Source organism: Gossypium arboreum, chromosome 4 (assembly GCF_025698485.1).
Source record: "Gossypium arboreum isolate Shixiya-1 chromosome 4, ASM2569848v2, whole genome shotgun sequence".
Taxonomy (NCBI): domain Eukaryota; kingdom Viridiplantae; phylum Streptophyta; class Magnoliopsida; order Malvales; family Malvaceae; genus Gossypium; species Gossypium arboreum.
In genome coordinates, this window is record NC_069073.1 from 106,695,200 (window position 1) to 106,710,596 (window position 15,397).

The 15,397-nt window shown below is 35.6% G+C and overlaps 1 protein-coding gene across 1 annotated transcript; it reads left to right on the forward strand.

Annotated features, from left to right (window-relative positions):
- The first annotated feature begins 12,943 nt into the window (after positions 1–12,943).
- LOC108459365 (NADPH-dependent aldo-keto reductase, chloroplastic-like) lies at positions 12,944–15,182 on the forward strand. Its single transcript, XM_017758724.2, has 7 exons — positions 12,944–13,239; positions 13,682–13,732; positions 13,832–13,908; positions 14,012–14,099; positions 14,204–14,479; positions 14,549–14,797; positions 14,883–15,182. Exons 1-7 carry the CDS (start codon positions 13,120–13,122, stop codon positions 14,967–14,969), a joined length of 948 nt encoding a protein of 315 aa, XP_017614213.1. The 5' UTR covers positions 12,944–13,119; the 3' UTR covers positions 14,970–15,182.
- Positions 15,183–15,397: the final 215 nt, after the last annotated feature.

The following is a 15,397-nucleotide window of genomic DNA, read 5'->3' on the forward strand; positions in this document are numbered from 1 at the left end:
GGCATTAGAGTCATATATGTATGAAATCATGAATCAAATTCGACATATTAGCCAATATTCTCCTTTAGCCGATTTTCTAAGTCAAGATAAAGCCATCAATATGCTTACCTATAGCCGAACGTACAACATCAATCTATGTATTCATTCATGTGGCCGAATATGCATGTCTATGTTAAGGCCGATTATATACTTAATACATTCTACAATATGGTTACTTGTATTGACTAAATACCATTTTGTTTCAAGTTCAAAACTCGGCTAATACACATATATACACTAGAAATCAAATACTAACATTTGCACTTCACCTTAATAGCTAGCTTAGCAAACCTTAATTTAGCATATAATTGTTCATAACACAATTAAAGCATCCTCTCTATTCCATCAATTCAAAACACATACATTACTCAATAATATTCAAAATCATATTCGGCCTTAGTACACACTTGTTAGCCGATTTTTCTCCATTTAGTAACTAATGCACATATGTGCTCATTTGCTAGACTCTACTTCACCTAACTACCATTTATCTCTTCCATTTACTACCATGGCCGAATGTTATAACCCAAGGCACACATATTGTTCCTCAAGGCCCTTCAATGACCACATTCGACACCCCTTAAGAACAACCCAATTTCAACCTTCAAGAAAGAAGAAAAAAATATATGTACTAAGAGCTTCAAACTACTTGGCCGAATATTAAACCTCCAATCAATCAAAATTTAATCCATGGAATGAATAGAACTTGAACTAGCCACCTTCTTTATACATAATTTTCCAAGAATTACAAGGTACTTACCTCTTCCTAATCCTCATCCAAGCCGAACATGAAGCAAGAGAACTCCTTCCTTCTTCCTTTCTCCTTAGAATTTTCGGCCAAAGATGTTAAAGGATGAACACTTTTTTTTTTCTTTTCTTTGTTTTCATCACCCTTCATCTCCTTATTTTATTACTAACCCTTTTATTTTATTATTTCTAACATAAAACATTAACACAACATGTTTATAATATGTTATGACCCATAGCATGGCCGGCCACTAGCTCAAATTTTGGGTAATTTGACATGCAAACCAATCATTTTTGTAACATGCATTAATAGGCCACTTTACATTTGCCTAGCACATTTCTAAATTTTCTGACATAAGTCCTATTTACTAAAATTCACTTACAATTAACAAAATTCAAATATGAAATTTTCACACATGCATATATACATATAATAAGCATCAAATATGACGGTTAATTATTTTTATGACTCGATTTTGTGGTCCCGAAACCACTTCCCAACTAGGGTCACATTAGGGATGTCACAACTCTCCCCCACTTTATGAAATTTTCGTCCCCGAAAATCTTACCGGTAAATAGGTTTGGGTAACGTTCTTTCATAGAGTTCTCGGTTTCCCAAGTAGCTTCTTTGATCCCGTGTTTGAGCCATAATACCTTTACTAACGGAACCTTTTTGTTTCGTAACTCTTTCACTTCACGAGCTAGGATACGAATTGGTTCTTCTTCATAACTCATATCGGATTGAATTTCAACCTCTGATGGATTAATTATGTGCGATGGATCAGATCTATAACGTCGAAGCATCGAAACATGAAAGACGTAGTGAATCTTTTCAAGTTCAGGGGGTAAAATCAATCTATACGCAACTGGACCAACTCGTTCGGATATTTCATATGGCCCGATGAACCTCGGACTCAATTTGCCCTTACGCCCAAATCTGAGTATCTTTTTCCAAGGTGAAACTTTAAGAAACACTTTGTCTCCCACCTGATACTCAATGTCTTTTTATTTCAAATCCGTGTACGACTTCTGACGATCTGTGGCTGCCTTCAGACTTTCACGGATTACTTTTACTTTCTGTTCAGCATCTTTAATTAAATCAACTCCGAAAATTTTACTTTCACTGAGCTCGGTCCAAAACAATGGTGTACGACATTTACGACCGTACAAAGCCTCGTAAGGTGCCATCTTAATACTTGACTGAAAACTATTATTGTAAGCGAATTCAATCAAAGGTAAATACCGTTCCCATGAACCACTAAACTCAAGGATGCAACATCTCAACATATCCTCGAGTATCTAAATTATCCGCTCGGATTGACCATCGATTTGTGGATGAAAAGCGGTGCTAAAATGCAACTTGGTACCCAAAGCTTCTTGCAATTTCTTCCAAAATCGTGAGGTGAATCTCGGATCTCTATCCGACACAATAGAAATAGGTACCCCGTGTAATCTTACAATCTGAGAAACATACAATTCAGCTAGTTTATCCAGTGAATAATTCGTACGTACGGGAATAAAATGAGCCAACTTAGTCAGTCTATCAACAACAACCCAAATCGCATCTTTCTTACTTGCCGACATCGGCAACCCGGATACAAAATCCATCGTGACTCGATCCCATTTCCATTCGTGTATCATGATCGGTGAAGTAAACCCGTAGGCACTTGATGTTCCGCCTTCACTTGCGACATATTAAACACTTCAAACAAAATCGAAATGTCTCGTTTCATACCATGCCACCAAAGCGACGTCTCGGATCATTGTACATTTTCGTACTCCGGGTGAATTGACATTCGGCTACAATGAGCTTCGTTCGTAATCATCGAAATGAGTTCGAATTTCTTGGAACACACAAACGACTTCTGAACCTCAAACAATCTTCATCATCAATTTGAAACTCTGATTCCATATTCGGAACACATTCAGTCCGTTTTGCAACTAATTCATCATCGACTTTCTGAGCTTCACGAATTTGATGAATCAACAATGGTCTAGCCTTTAATTCTGCTACTAACATATTGTCGGATAGAACAGACAAGTGTGCATTCATCGCTCGTAAAGCAAACAGTGATTTACGACTTAAAGCATCCGCAACCACATTAGCCTTTCCCGGGTGATAGTCAATGACAAGCTCATAATTCTTTAACAACTCAAGCCAACGTCTTTGTCGCAGATTCAAGTCTCTTTGAGTTATCAGATATTTGAGACTTTTGTGATCCGAATATACATGGCACTTCTCACCAAATAAGTAGTGTCGCCATATTTTCAAAGCAAATACGATGGCAGCCAGTTCGAGATCATGGGTTGGATAATTTTTCTTATGTGGCTTCAATTGCCTCGACGCATAAGCCACAACTCGACCCTCTTGCATCAATACGCAACCCAACCCAAGTAGGGATGCATCACTATAAATGACAAACTCTTTGCCTGATTCGGGCTGCACTAGTACTGGAACTTCAGTCAAATGAGTTTTCAATTGATTGAAACTTTTCTGACACTTTTCTATCCATTCAAACTTAACATCTTTTTGGAGTAGTTTTGTTATTGATGTGGCTATCATCGAGAAACCCTTTACAAAGCGTCTGTAGTAACCGGCAAGTCTCAAGAAGCTCCGAACTTCAGTGATATTTCTCGGAGGCTTCCAGTTAAGTATGGCTGAAATTTTGCTTGGATCAACTCGAATACCCGATGCAGATACCACATGATCCAAAAAGCTAACTTTTCTCAACCAGAATTCACATTTACTGAACTTGGCATATAACTGCTTATCCCGTAAAATCTGCAACACTAATCTCAAATGCTCAGCATGTTCGGTCTCATCTCTTGAATAGACCAAGATGTCATCAATAAACACAACTACAAACCGGTCCAAATACTGTCTGAAGATCTGATTCATCAAATCCATAAATACCGCAGGGGCATTAGTGAGTCCAAACGGCATCACTAAGAACTCATAGTGACCGTATCTCGTTCTGAAAGTAGTTTTGGGTATATCCGAATCTCGAATTCACAACTGATAATAACCCGATCTCAAATCTATCTTTGAAAACACCGAGGCTCCCTTTAGTTGATCAAACAAATCATCAATAAGCGGTAACGAATATTTATTCTTTATTGTCACTTTATTCAGCTGATGATAGTCGATGCACAACCTCATGGTTCCGTCCTTCTTTTCACAAACAATCTTGGTGCACCCCAAGGTGAGAAACTTGGTCGGCGAAACCTCTATCTCATCAACTCTTACAACCGAGCTTTCAACTCTTTTAACTCGGTTGGTGCCATACGATCTGAGCTATCGAAATCGTGTAGTCCTGGTACAAGCTCAATACCAAACTCTACCTCCGAATAGGTGGTAAACCCAGTAATTCTTCGGAAAAACATCCGGTATTCACAAACCACCGCGCAGATTCGTGTTTCTTTTCTAACTCTTTGTTATCAAGTACATACGCAAGGTATGCTTCACACCCTTTCTTACATATTTCGAGCCAACGTCGATGATATTACGGTGGCAACCCATTCAAGTCCGTAGACTCAACTCGGATTATCTCGTTATTTACACACCTCAAATCAATGGTTTTTCTTTTGCAATTTACAATTGCATCATGTACTGATCAACCAATCCATACCGAGGATAACATCAAATTCATCAAACGGTAAAAGCATCAAATCGGCCGAAAACAGAACCTCAATTACTAGGGACATTTCTTACACACTTTGTCAACAAGTACATAACGACCCAAGGATTCGACACTCAATTACGAACTCGAGAGGCTCAACAAGTAAAATCTTCTTGGATGCTAAGGTTTCACATATATAAGAATGAGTAGAACCAGGGTCAATCAAAGCAATCACATTAGTATCAAAAAGAGTAAAAGTACCGGTAATAACATCTGGCGAGGAAGCATCCTCGCGTGCGCGTATAGCATAAGCTCTAGCAGGAGCACGAGCCTCAGATCTGGTTGTAGCATCTCTAGATCCTCTCTGACCGCCACTAGCATTTCCCGTGTTTCTAGATGGTCTTTCTCGAGCAGTGGTAGCACCCGGTTTCCCACTCTGATTTACATTCTGTTCAAACAATCTCGGGCAATCTTTAATAAAGTGGTCAACTGATCCGCACTTGTAACAGGAGCGGTCATGGAATCTACAACTCCCCGAATGCCATTTACCACAATACTGGCACTCCGTTCTGTCTCGACGATCATTTCCAACACTGGTGACTGAAGTGACTCGTGTACTCACAGGGGGTCGATCACGATCTCGTCTAGAAAAACCCGAAGTGTCTCTAGACCGGCCTAAGTCATCTCTAAATTTCTTCGATGACTATTGAAAGGGCTTTCCCGCAGATCTCTTACGAAACTCCTTTGCTCCCATATCAGCTTTTCTTTTCTCCTTACTGAGCTCTTCGGCTTTGCAAGCTCGTTCGATAAGTACCACAAATTCTCGGATTTCTAAAATGCCAACATACAGCTTTATATCATCGTTCACTCCATCCTCGAAATGTTTACACATCACAGCTTCTGAAGAAATGCATTCTCTAGCGTACCGGCTAAGCCTTACAAACTTTCGTTCATAGTCAGTAACCGACATGGAACCTTGTTTAAGTTCAAGAAATTCCTTCCGTTTTTGATCCATGAATCTCGACCGATATACTTTTTTCAAACTCGGTCCGAAAAACTCCCAAGTTACTTGCTCTCTGGGCTGTGAAGTCAACGTATTCCACCAATAGTAGGCGTAATCACGTAGCAAGGAGATAGTACACTTTAGGCACTCATCGGGCGTGCAAGATAGCTCATCGAGTACCCGAATAGTGTTGTCCAACCAAAATTCAGCTTGCTCGGCATCATCGCTGTCCGTAGCTTTAAATTCAGTAGCCCCGTGTTTTCGGATTCTCATCAACTGGGGCTTATTTGACCTTATTTGGTCGATTCATCGGAGGTATTGTAGGTGCGGGGGTTGTATTAGTCGGGAATGGAGGTTGTGGAACAGCCGTATTAGTTCGAATGTATTGGTTGAACCAATCATTCATCACGCTATAAAAAGCTTGTCTAGCTTCATCATTCTGATTACTAGCAATAGGTTAAGAGTCCGCCGGTGCTGTCCCTTGCGCGGGAGCAGGCGCTACACTCTCAAGATCATCAGCTACCACTCGGTTGGGATCGGGATCCATTTCTATAAGTAAACACACTTTTAACTGTCAGAAATCACCACACTATCAAATAAACACATAATGGCATGTATAGCTAGACCCAAACGTATTACGGTAGTCCTAGAATTGACTAAACCGTAGCTCTGATACCAATAAAATTGTAACACCCCGTACCCAAGACCGTTGCCGGAGTCGAACACGAGGTGCTAACAGACTTAATTCATTTATTTGCACAGTCCATTTTAAAATTTCCAGACAAGCTGGCTAACTGCGTCACTGTCATCTTAAAAATCATATCTCGAGTTCCAAAACTCGAAAACCAGTTCCGTAAATTTTTCCTGAAGCTATACTCAAATTTCCATCGACAAATTTTTTTCTAGAATTTTTGGTCAAGCCAATTAGTACATTTTATTAGTTAAATTCTCCCCTGTTTCAGGGTTTGACTACTCTGACCTTCATGCATTACGACTTAGATATCTCCCTGTACAGGGCTTCAATGCTTATGACGTTTGTTTCTAAAGAAACTAGACTCGAAAAGGAATCTGTAAATATAGGGCATGACTTCTAATTATCTCTGGTTAATTTATAGTGAATTTCCAAAGTCGGAACAGGGGATCCAGAAATCGCTCTATCCCTATTTCACGAAAACTTAAACATCTCATAAAATAAGGCTCATATGATCGTTTCGTTACTTTCATATGAAAATAGGTTCATCAAGGTTCGATTAAATAATTTAATCACTATTTAATTCCATTCCTACTATTTTTAGTGATTTTTCAAATCCACATCACTGCTGCTGTCAGCATCTATTTTTAAGGTAAACTTTACCTATTTCATGGTTTTCCATGGATCAACTAAAATTTTGTCATACATAGCACCAAAATGATCGTGATTAACCATTCCAATGGCTAATTGTTACCAACATTTCCATAACACTCCATGAACAACATACAAAATGATTATAACACTATGCTCAAAATATATATAAGCCATTTTCGCATGGCTATCCAAATATATACATTACCGAAAGGTACATGACCAACAACAAAAGGGTAGTCCTATACATGCCATTTTCAGAGTTCAACTAAAAGAGTACCAAAAGGGCTTTGATAGTGTGGATGACTTGACTTTGACACTCCCGAATCCGATAGGTGATTTAACCAAAATCTATAAAACAAAGAGTCAAAGAAACGGAATAAGCATTTAATGCTTAGTAAGTTTTGAGTAATGAAATCATGCACAACTGAAGTATAGCATTCATATGACTAAACGAATAATTTCATATACACATATTCTCACAATCATACCTACTTCACATTTCCAACCCTTATATTCATACATAAGGAATCAACTTGACTAAAGGCCGGAAGCTTGTTAATCGATTGAGCGAATACTATTTAAAAGGAATCAATTATTCCAATGCATATACAAAACATACCTCATCGTTGGGGTTTTACGAGCGTATTAATTGAAATTATTACAGCAAGATTGCTCATTCCCAAACCAAGTACCTTTGGGATTTATCCGGATATAGCTACTCGCTCAAATGCCTTCGGGACTTAGCCCGGTTATAGTAACTCGCACAAATGCCTTCGGGACTTGGCCTGGATATAGTAACTCGCACAAATGCCTTCGGGACTTAGCCCAGATATAGTAACTAGCACAAATGCCTTCGGGGCTTAGCCCGGAATTAGTCACTAGCACAAACACCTTCGGGACTTAGCCCGGTTATCATCCGAATATTCATGCACATATCAATAAATCATGACACATCTATATTTCATTTTCATAACTAGAATTCCAACACAAGTCACTTATCAAGCATTATCATTTTCGGCTCAATAGCTACATACAAAGAGCATGATTTTGATTTGCTTATAACATGATCTAATCGAATCATAATCTAAGTTCCATTACTCGAAAACTTACCTCGGATGTTGTCGAACGATTTCAACGGCTATTCGATCACCTTTTCCTTTCCTTTATCGGATTTAGTTCTCCTTTGCTCTTGAGCTTAATTTAACAAATAAATTGATTTAATCATTTTGAACATCAAAGAGAAATTTAAGGTACTTAGCCCATATATATTAGGCATTAGAGTCATATGTGTATGAAATCATGAATCAAATTCGACATATTAGCCAATATTCTCCTTTAGCCGATTTTCTAAGTCAAGATAAAGCCATCAATATGCTTACCTATAGCCGAACGTACAACATCAATCTATGTATTCATTCATGTGGCCGAATATGCATGTCTATGTTGAGGCCGATTATATACTTAATACATTCTACAATATGGTTACTTGTATTGACTAAATACCATTTTGTTTCAAGTTCAAAACTCGGCTAATACACATATATACACTAGTAATCAAATACTAACATTTGCACTTCACCTTAATAGCTAGCTTAGCAAACCTTAATTTAGCATATAATTGTTCATAACACAATTAAAGCATCCTCTCCATTCCATCAATTCAAAACACATACATTACTCAATAATATTCAAAATCATATTCGGCCTTAGTACACACTTGTTAGCCGATTTTTCTCCATTTAGTAACTAATGCACATATGTGCTCATTTGCTAGACTCTACTTCACCTAGCTACCATTTATCTCTTCCATTTACTACCATGGCCGAATGTTATAACCTAAGCCACACATATTGTTCCTCAAGGCCCTTCAATGACCACATTCGGCACCCCTTAAGAACAACCCAATTTCAACCTTCAAGAAAGAAGAAAAAAATATATGTACTAAGAGCTTCAAACTACTTGGCCGAATATTAAACCTCCAATCAATCAAAATTTAATCCATGGAATGAATAGAACTTGAACTAGCCACCTTCTTTATACATAATTTTCCAAGAATTTCAAGGTACTTACCTCTTCCTAATCCTCATCCAAGCCGAACATGAAGCAAGAGAACTCCTTCTTTCTTCCTTTCTCCTTAGAATTTTCGGCCAAAGATGTTAAAGGATGAACACTTTTTTTTTCTTTTCTTTGTTTTCATCACCCTTCATCTCCTTATTTTATTACTAACCCTTTTATTTTATTATTTCTAACATAAAACATTAACACAACATGTTTATAATATTCTATGACCCATAGCATGGCTGGCCACTAGCTCAAATTTTGGGTAATTTGACATGCAAACCCATCATTTTTATAACATGCATTAATAAGCCACTTTACATTTGCCTAGCACATTTCTAAATTTTCTCACATAAGTCTTATTTACTAAAATTCACTTACAATTAACAAAATTCAAATATGAAATTTTCACACATGCATATATACATATAATAAGCATCAAATATGACGGTTAATTATTTTTATGACTCGGTTTTGTGGTCCTGAAACCACTTCCCGACTAGGGTCACATTAGGGCTGTCACACAGCCGTTTGGCCAGGCCGTGTGACAGGTTGAAGCTATGTGGAGCTGAACCACACAGTTATGTCCCCCAATCATGTAACAGATTGATGTCGTGTAATTTAGGGTCACACGGTTGTGTCGTCAGACCATGTAACTAACTGTGGCCATGTGGACCTAATTGTCACTAATTATACACACCACATGGCATGTCATCTGCCTGTGTAAGGCACACGACCATGTGTCAGACCGTGTAACAAACTGTGTATACCTATAAATACCCTACAAGGCAACTTACAAAACACTAATACTCATACACCATAAATGTACTTCATACCAATTTTTAAACCTATTCAAAATACACCAAAACATACCCAAAACACTATTTAAAATATCATTCTTAAGTGTCTAACCAATGTACCATTTTGGCACCATCACAACCAATATAAAACATCCAACATAACCATCCATACAAGCATATATAAACATCAATATGCATTTTACCATAAATACCTTCTGAACTTTACCTTTTCATCAACCTAAAACATGCTTTAACTCTTACCAAAATTATCCATACATAAATCTCAAACACACAATTACTTTGGTACATATGCACAACTTACCAAATTCATGAAACAATTTAGTACCAAAATTGCATATACTAGAAGTATCAACGAACACATAAACCAAGCATTTCTTCCAAGTTTAACCATTTGCTAACCACTTCACAATCCAAAATTAAGCATACCACACCACACATACTATCATCATTTCATCATTTACCATATATATGCATACCATAGTAATCATTAAATACAACCTTATACATGACAACCATTATAACAAATTGCAACTTCAACTTGTAACTTTAAACCATCAACCCAAAATAGCCTATATATATATATATATAGAACATATAGTCATTCAAGTCACAAACCACAATCAAGAACCAAAGTTCTAACATTCAATTCCACCCAAAAAAAAAGTTCTAACATTCAAAATTGACCAAAAAATGAATCGCCTATATACATGCTATAATATCGAGTTTTAAACAATTGAAATATTACTATCAATATTGGGATAGTGTGAACTTCGGACAATCCGCTTGATGTGTTTCTCAAGTTGACAATCTACAGAGAAAAGGAAAAACAAACGAGATAAGCATATTCAATGCTTAATAAGTTTACAGGTACTAAACCAAGTAACTTACCGTAGGTTATAAATATACACTACATACTACTTAGCTTAGTAAAGTTGCCTATCATGGCAAATCAAATATCAAATAAGTGAGTTCAACATTTATCATACCATATAGTAACTCAATCATATAACATTTCAATTCACTTAATTCAACATTTCATTATCATTCACAAAATAAATAATTATGTAATCAATTCACTACCTTAATCATATTATACAATAATTACCCACAATACATCCCATTTCAAATTAATGTCAAGCATTATTTTCATTTCATAATTTGAATTCTCATATTAAATCATATGAACTTCATTCTTGTATCATATTAATTCATCTTTATACCAAATATATATCAATTGTCAATTTAATGTCAATTACTACTTCATTTCATAATACGAATTTCAAATCGCATTCATCGATTTATCATGTTTCCATATTGGCCCCCTAAGCTTGTATAACTAATTCCCAATATGTATAAGTATTATTCGATCATCGTTTCAAATCAATCTAAATATCATTTATTCCATTTACAATATAGATGTCCCTATTAACCTGACTCGGACTCGGACAGATACACGGATCCAACAACACACCAATTAGGCATCCAGTGTCTGTCGAATAATTTAAAAAATAATAAGTTGCGCCCTATGTTGATTGGTAAAATCGACAAATAGATGTGTCCAACACTGGTCGGTATAACTGATAAATAGGGTGCTCAACACTCCTTGGTACGTAGTCGTATAACCTTGAACTCTTCCTATCCTATGGCATACCAACTATACCTGACCTTTTCTGAACATTTAATAGGGTAACATTTTCTCATTTTCATTGCATGATTTCATCAACCAAACAATAAATTCTCAAATATAATAGCACATCACATAACCATACTGATTCAATTTCACGTTTACAACATTATATCATACTTTCACATATATTCAATTCGATCTTTATCACTATCAACATGTCTAAATCGAATCAATTCAACTCATTTAATCACATCATTACATAATATATCTTATTTTAATCCAATTTAAGGTCAATTCTATAATTATTTCAGTTTGCAATTCATCGTATTCAATTTAATCCTTTACCTTACCTTTTTGTACTAAATCGTAAATAATTAAATTTTCAATTAAACATAATTACAATTATAATTCTAAATGTATAAAAATTTAATACAAACATATTATATGAACTTACCTTGTCAAGACAACAAACAAATGACTCTTTTAAGGACTAATCAACAACTTTTGTCATTTCCCCAATTATCTTCAGTTTAGTCCAATTTCCAATCTATTCAATAATTCAATTCAATTTATCAATTCCAAACACCTTATATCATCCTATTATAAGTATATATCAATGTACTTCTATTATTAAAATGCCCCTTAAACTTTTTCATTTTATTCAAGTTAGTCCCTAAAACCGAACTTATCATATCTTCTAAATATGAACTCCAAATTTTAAACCCACTTCAATTATGTCCATATACAGCCTCCTATTACCACAATTTATAAAAATTTCCTACCAATTTCAATATATTCACAATTTAGTCCCTAAACTCAAAACTAACAAAATTTATTTAACAAATTAATCCTATTTCAATTCTAAGATTCAAAATCTACCATAAACATTCAAAAACTTCAAATAACATCAATGACAACTATTTAAATCTTTGAAAGTTTAAAAAACGGAGGTATGACTTAACTGAACCTAGTTGTAACAATCTCAAAAACATAAAATTTACAAAAAAAAAATGCTTAAAAAGACTTACCATGCAAAGATTTAAGTTTGGACAAACCTCGAGTGTTCAACAATGGTGTTTCTATATTTTTTTCTTTTTGGTGGAAGACAAAATAAGGTGATGATTTTATGTTTTCATGCTTTCAACCATTATTACTGTTAAATCTAACTGTACATGCTTTTCCCATTTTGGTTTGTTTGTCATATAAGTCTTCACATCATTACCATTTAAGCTTTTTTAATTTATAGAAATCAATAATAATTAACTTTTATTATTTTTATGATTTAGTCTTTTTTTTCTTTGATTAACCATCTAAACTCTAAAATTTTCATACCAAACTTCAATTCACTAAAATAATAACTCCGTAAACATTCAAAAATATAACTTATGGGCTCGTTTTATGTGAATGAGGTCTCAAAACCTCCTTTTTCAAAACTACTGATTTTTTGTACAAACAACTTGTACTTTGACTAACTGATTAATTGATAAAATCTATAAAATCAAAATTCACAATAATACCATATTTAACTTACAAATATTAAATAATAATATTTACAAACTTATTCGTTAAAATTATAGTCTTGAAACCACTGTTTCTGACCCTACTAAAATCAAACTAAAATCACCTTTAAAAATGAAAAGAATCAAAACATGTAATAAATAAATAAATAAATAAATAAACATGAATTAACCCAACATAATTATCCCAACTCAAACGAACCCAACCACACATGTTGTCTCTCCCAAACGTGAAAGATGTACATCTTCATTTCAACTCTAGTATTTTGTGGCAACCTCGTTTAGTTGCTGTCTCTACTCTCTATATAAAAGGACTCCACAGGTGATGATTCTGTGGTGAAAATGGCTGCGGCAATTAGATATTTTGATCTTAATACAGGGGCTAAGATTCCCTCTGTTGGCCTAGGAACTTGGCAGGCTGCTCCTGGAGTCGTTGGCAATGCAGTGGCCACTGCTATTAAGGTATTGTTTCTCATATCTACTCTATGCATGATGATTTCTCTTAATTCTTTCCCATCCCCCCACCCCTTGTTCTCTTTCTTGATATTGCATAATTTACCATGGATTGGACTCTGGGGGCTGTTTTGCTTTGCATCTCTCTCTTTGAGCACACTCAAAGATTATTGTATGGGTTTTGATTCTTGAGTCAAAATTTCTAGCTATGATAAACTCCTAACTGATATTTTAGATAATTCATTAAAATATTCCATAGAATATTGACCACATGTTATTGTAGAAATATCCTATTTATCCTAAATGGTCTTGGGTAGGAGAAAAAGAAAGCGATAAACAAATTTTTTTGGGGGTAACATAAAAGGCCTAAGCCTAAAGAAACAAAGAAGCATGATGACTAGTAGAAAATTTTGGGAAATAGCAGATTGATTGATATTGGCTTTTAATGCAGCATGGATACCGGCATATCGACTGTGCTCAAGTCTATGGGAACGAGAAAGAGGTAATTGCATGAAACAAAATTCACAATTTGTTGGTTCCTCATCTTAAGTACTCAAGTTTCATTTCTTATATCACCTTAACTTTTGGTTTGCTCATGCAGATTGGTTTGGTTCTAAAGAAGCTTTCTGAAGATGGTGTGGTGAAGCGTGAAGAACTTTGGATCACTTCCAAGCTATGGTTTGTCCCGATTTCGAAATCCTTTTCAAGCGTTTTGTATATTGAATTTGCTACCCGAAGAACGTTTGAAGGCTTAAAGATGAATGTACTGTATTTTCTTCAGGAACACTAATCATGCACCGGAGGACGTACCAGAGGCATTGAATGGTACCTTGCAAGACCTGCAACTGGACTATATAGATCTCTATCTGGTAAGTATAAGCTAATGGCAACCATGTTTTCGACTTGCCCTTATCACAAAGTAGATTTTGTAAATGTTTTCTTACCATAAATGGCGATTCTTTAACATTGAAAGATGCACTGGCCGGTCAGCATGGGAAAGAAAGCAGTTGGCTTTGAACAAAAGGACCTAACACAACCTGATATAACCAGTACATGGAGAGCAATGGAGGCACTTTACGACTCCGGAAAGGCTAGAGCTATTGGAGTAAGCAATTTCTCTTGCAAGAAGCTTGAAGATCTGTTCGAGGTGGCTCGAATTCCTCCAGCTGTGGTTCAAGTTGAATGCCATCCTATATGGCAACAGCCTAAGCTACATGCATTATGTAAATCCAAGGGAGTTCACTTAACTGTGAGTATGAAGCGATGAATGCATATATGTATCAAGCAATTTAAGTTTATTAATGTGCCATTGTTTCAGGGGTACTCACCGCTGGGCTCTCCAGGCACAGGTTTCGTGAAGAAAGAAGTTTTAAAGAATCCAGTTGTGAATATGGTAGCAGAGAAATTGGGCAAGTCCCCTGCTCAAGTTGCCCTTCGTTGGGGGCTGCAAAAGGGTCATAGTGTTTTGCCTAAGAGTACAAATGAAGTGAGGATCAAACAAAACTTTGATGTTTTCGATTGGTCCATACCCGAAGACTTGTTGGCTAAGTTTGCTGAAATAGAGCAGGCAAGCTAAAAAAGCTAATCCAATTCTGTTTCTATTGGAGTAGATTAAGGTTAAAAGAAAATGATGTAATTTTTGGATGTTGCAGGAGAGGCTGATCAAAGGCTCCGTTTTCGTACACGAAACATTGGGTGCATATAGAAGCATTGAAGAACTATGGGATGGTGAAATCTGAGAAAAGGAACATCGCATCAGGTGTTGTTAATTAAATAAGAAAATGCTGTAGCATTTGGAGAACTGACGTTTGATCAAATACCAATATTGAGTGTTGATTTGTTTAACTGAAACTACCAATAATACCCTTTAATTAAGGGTTAGTATGTAATTTACCACGTGAATATTTAAATTTATTACTATATTTTATTTTAATTAATATTTGTCATTATAATTTGAGAACATGACTAAATTTATCACACAACTTTTATGACATTGAATTTTATCACTAAATTTTTTTTCTGAATTTTGCCATTAAACTTTACCAACTAATGTTGATTTTCATGATTTGAAAATAAAATTTAATAAAAATATATTATTTCAAGTATCTATATATACTATTTTATTAAGCCTTTTAAATGGTCGGTGTCACTTATCGACATTAGGGAA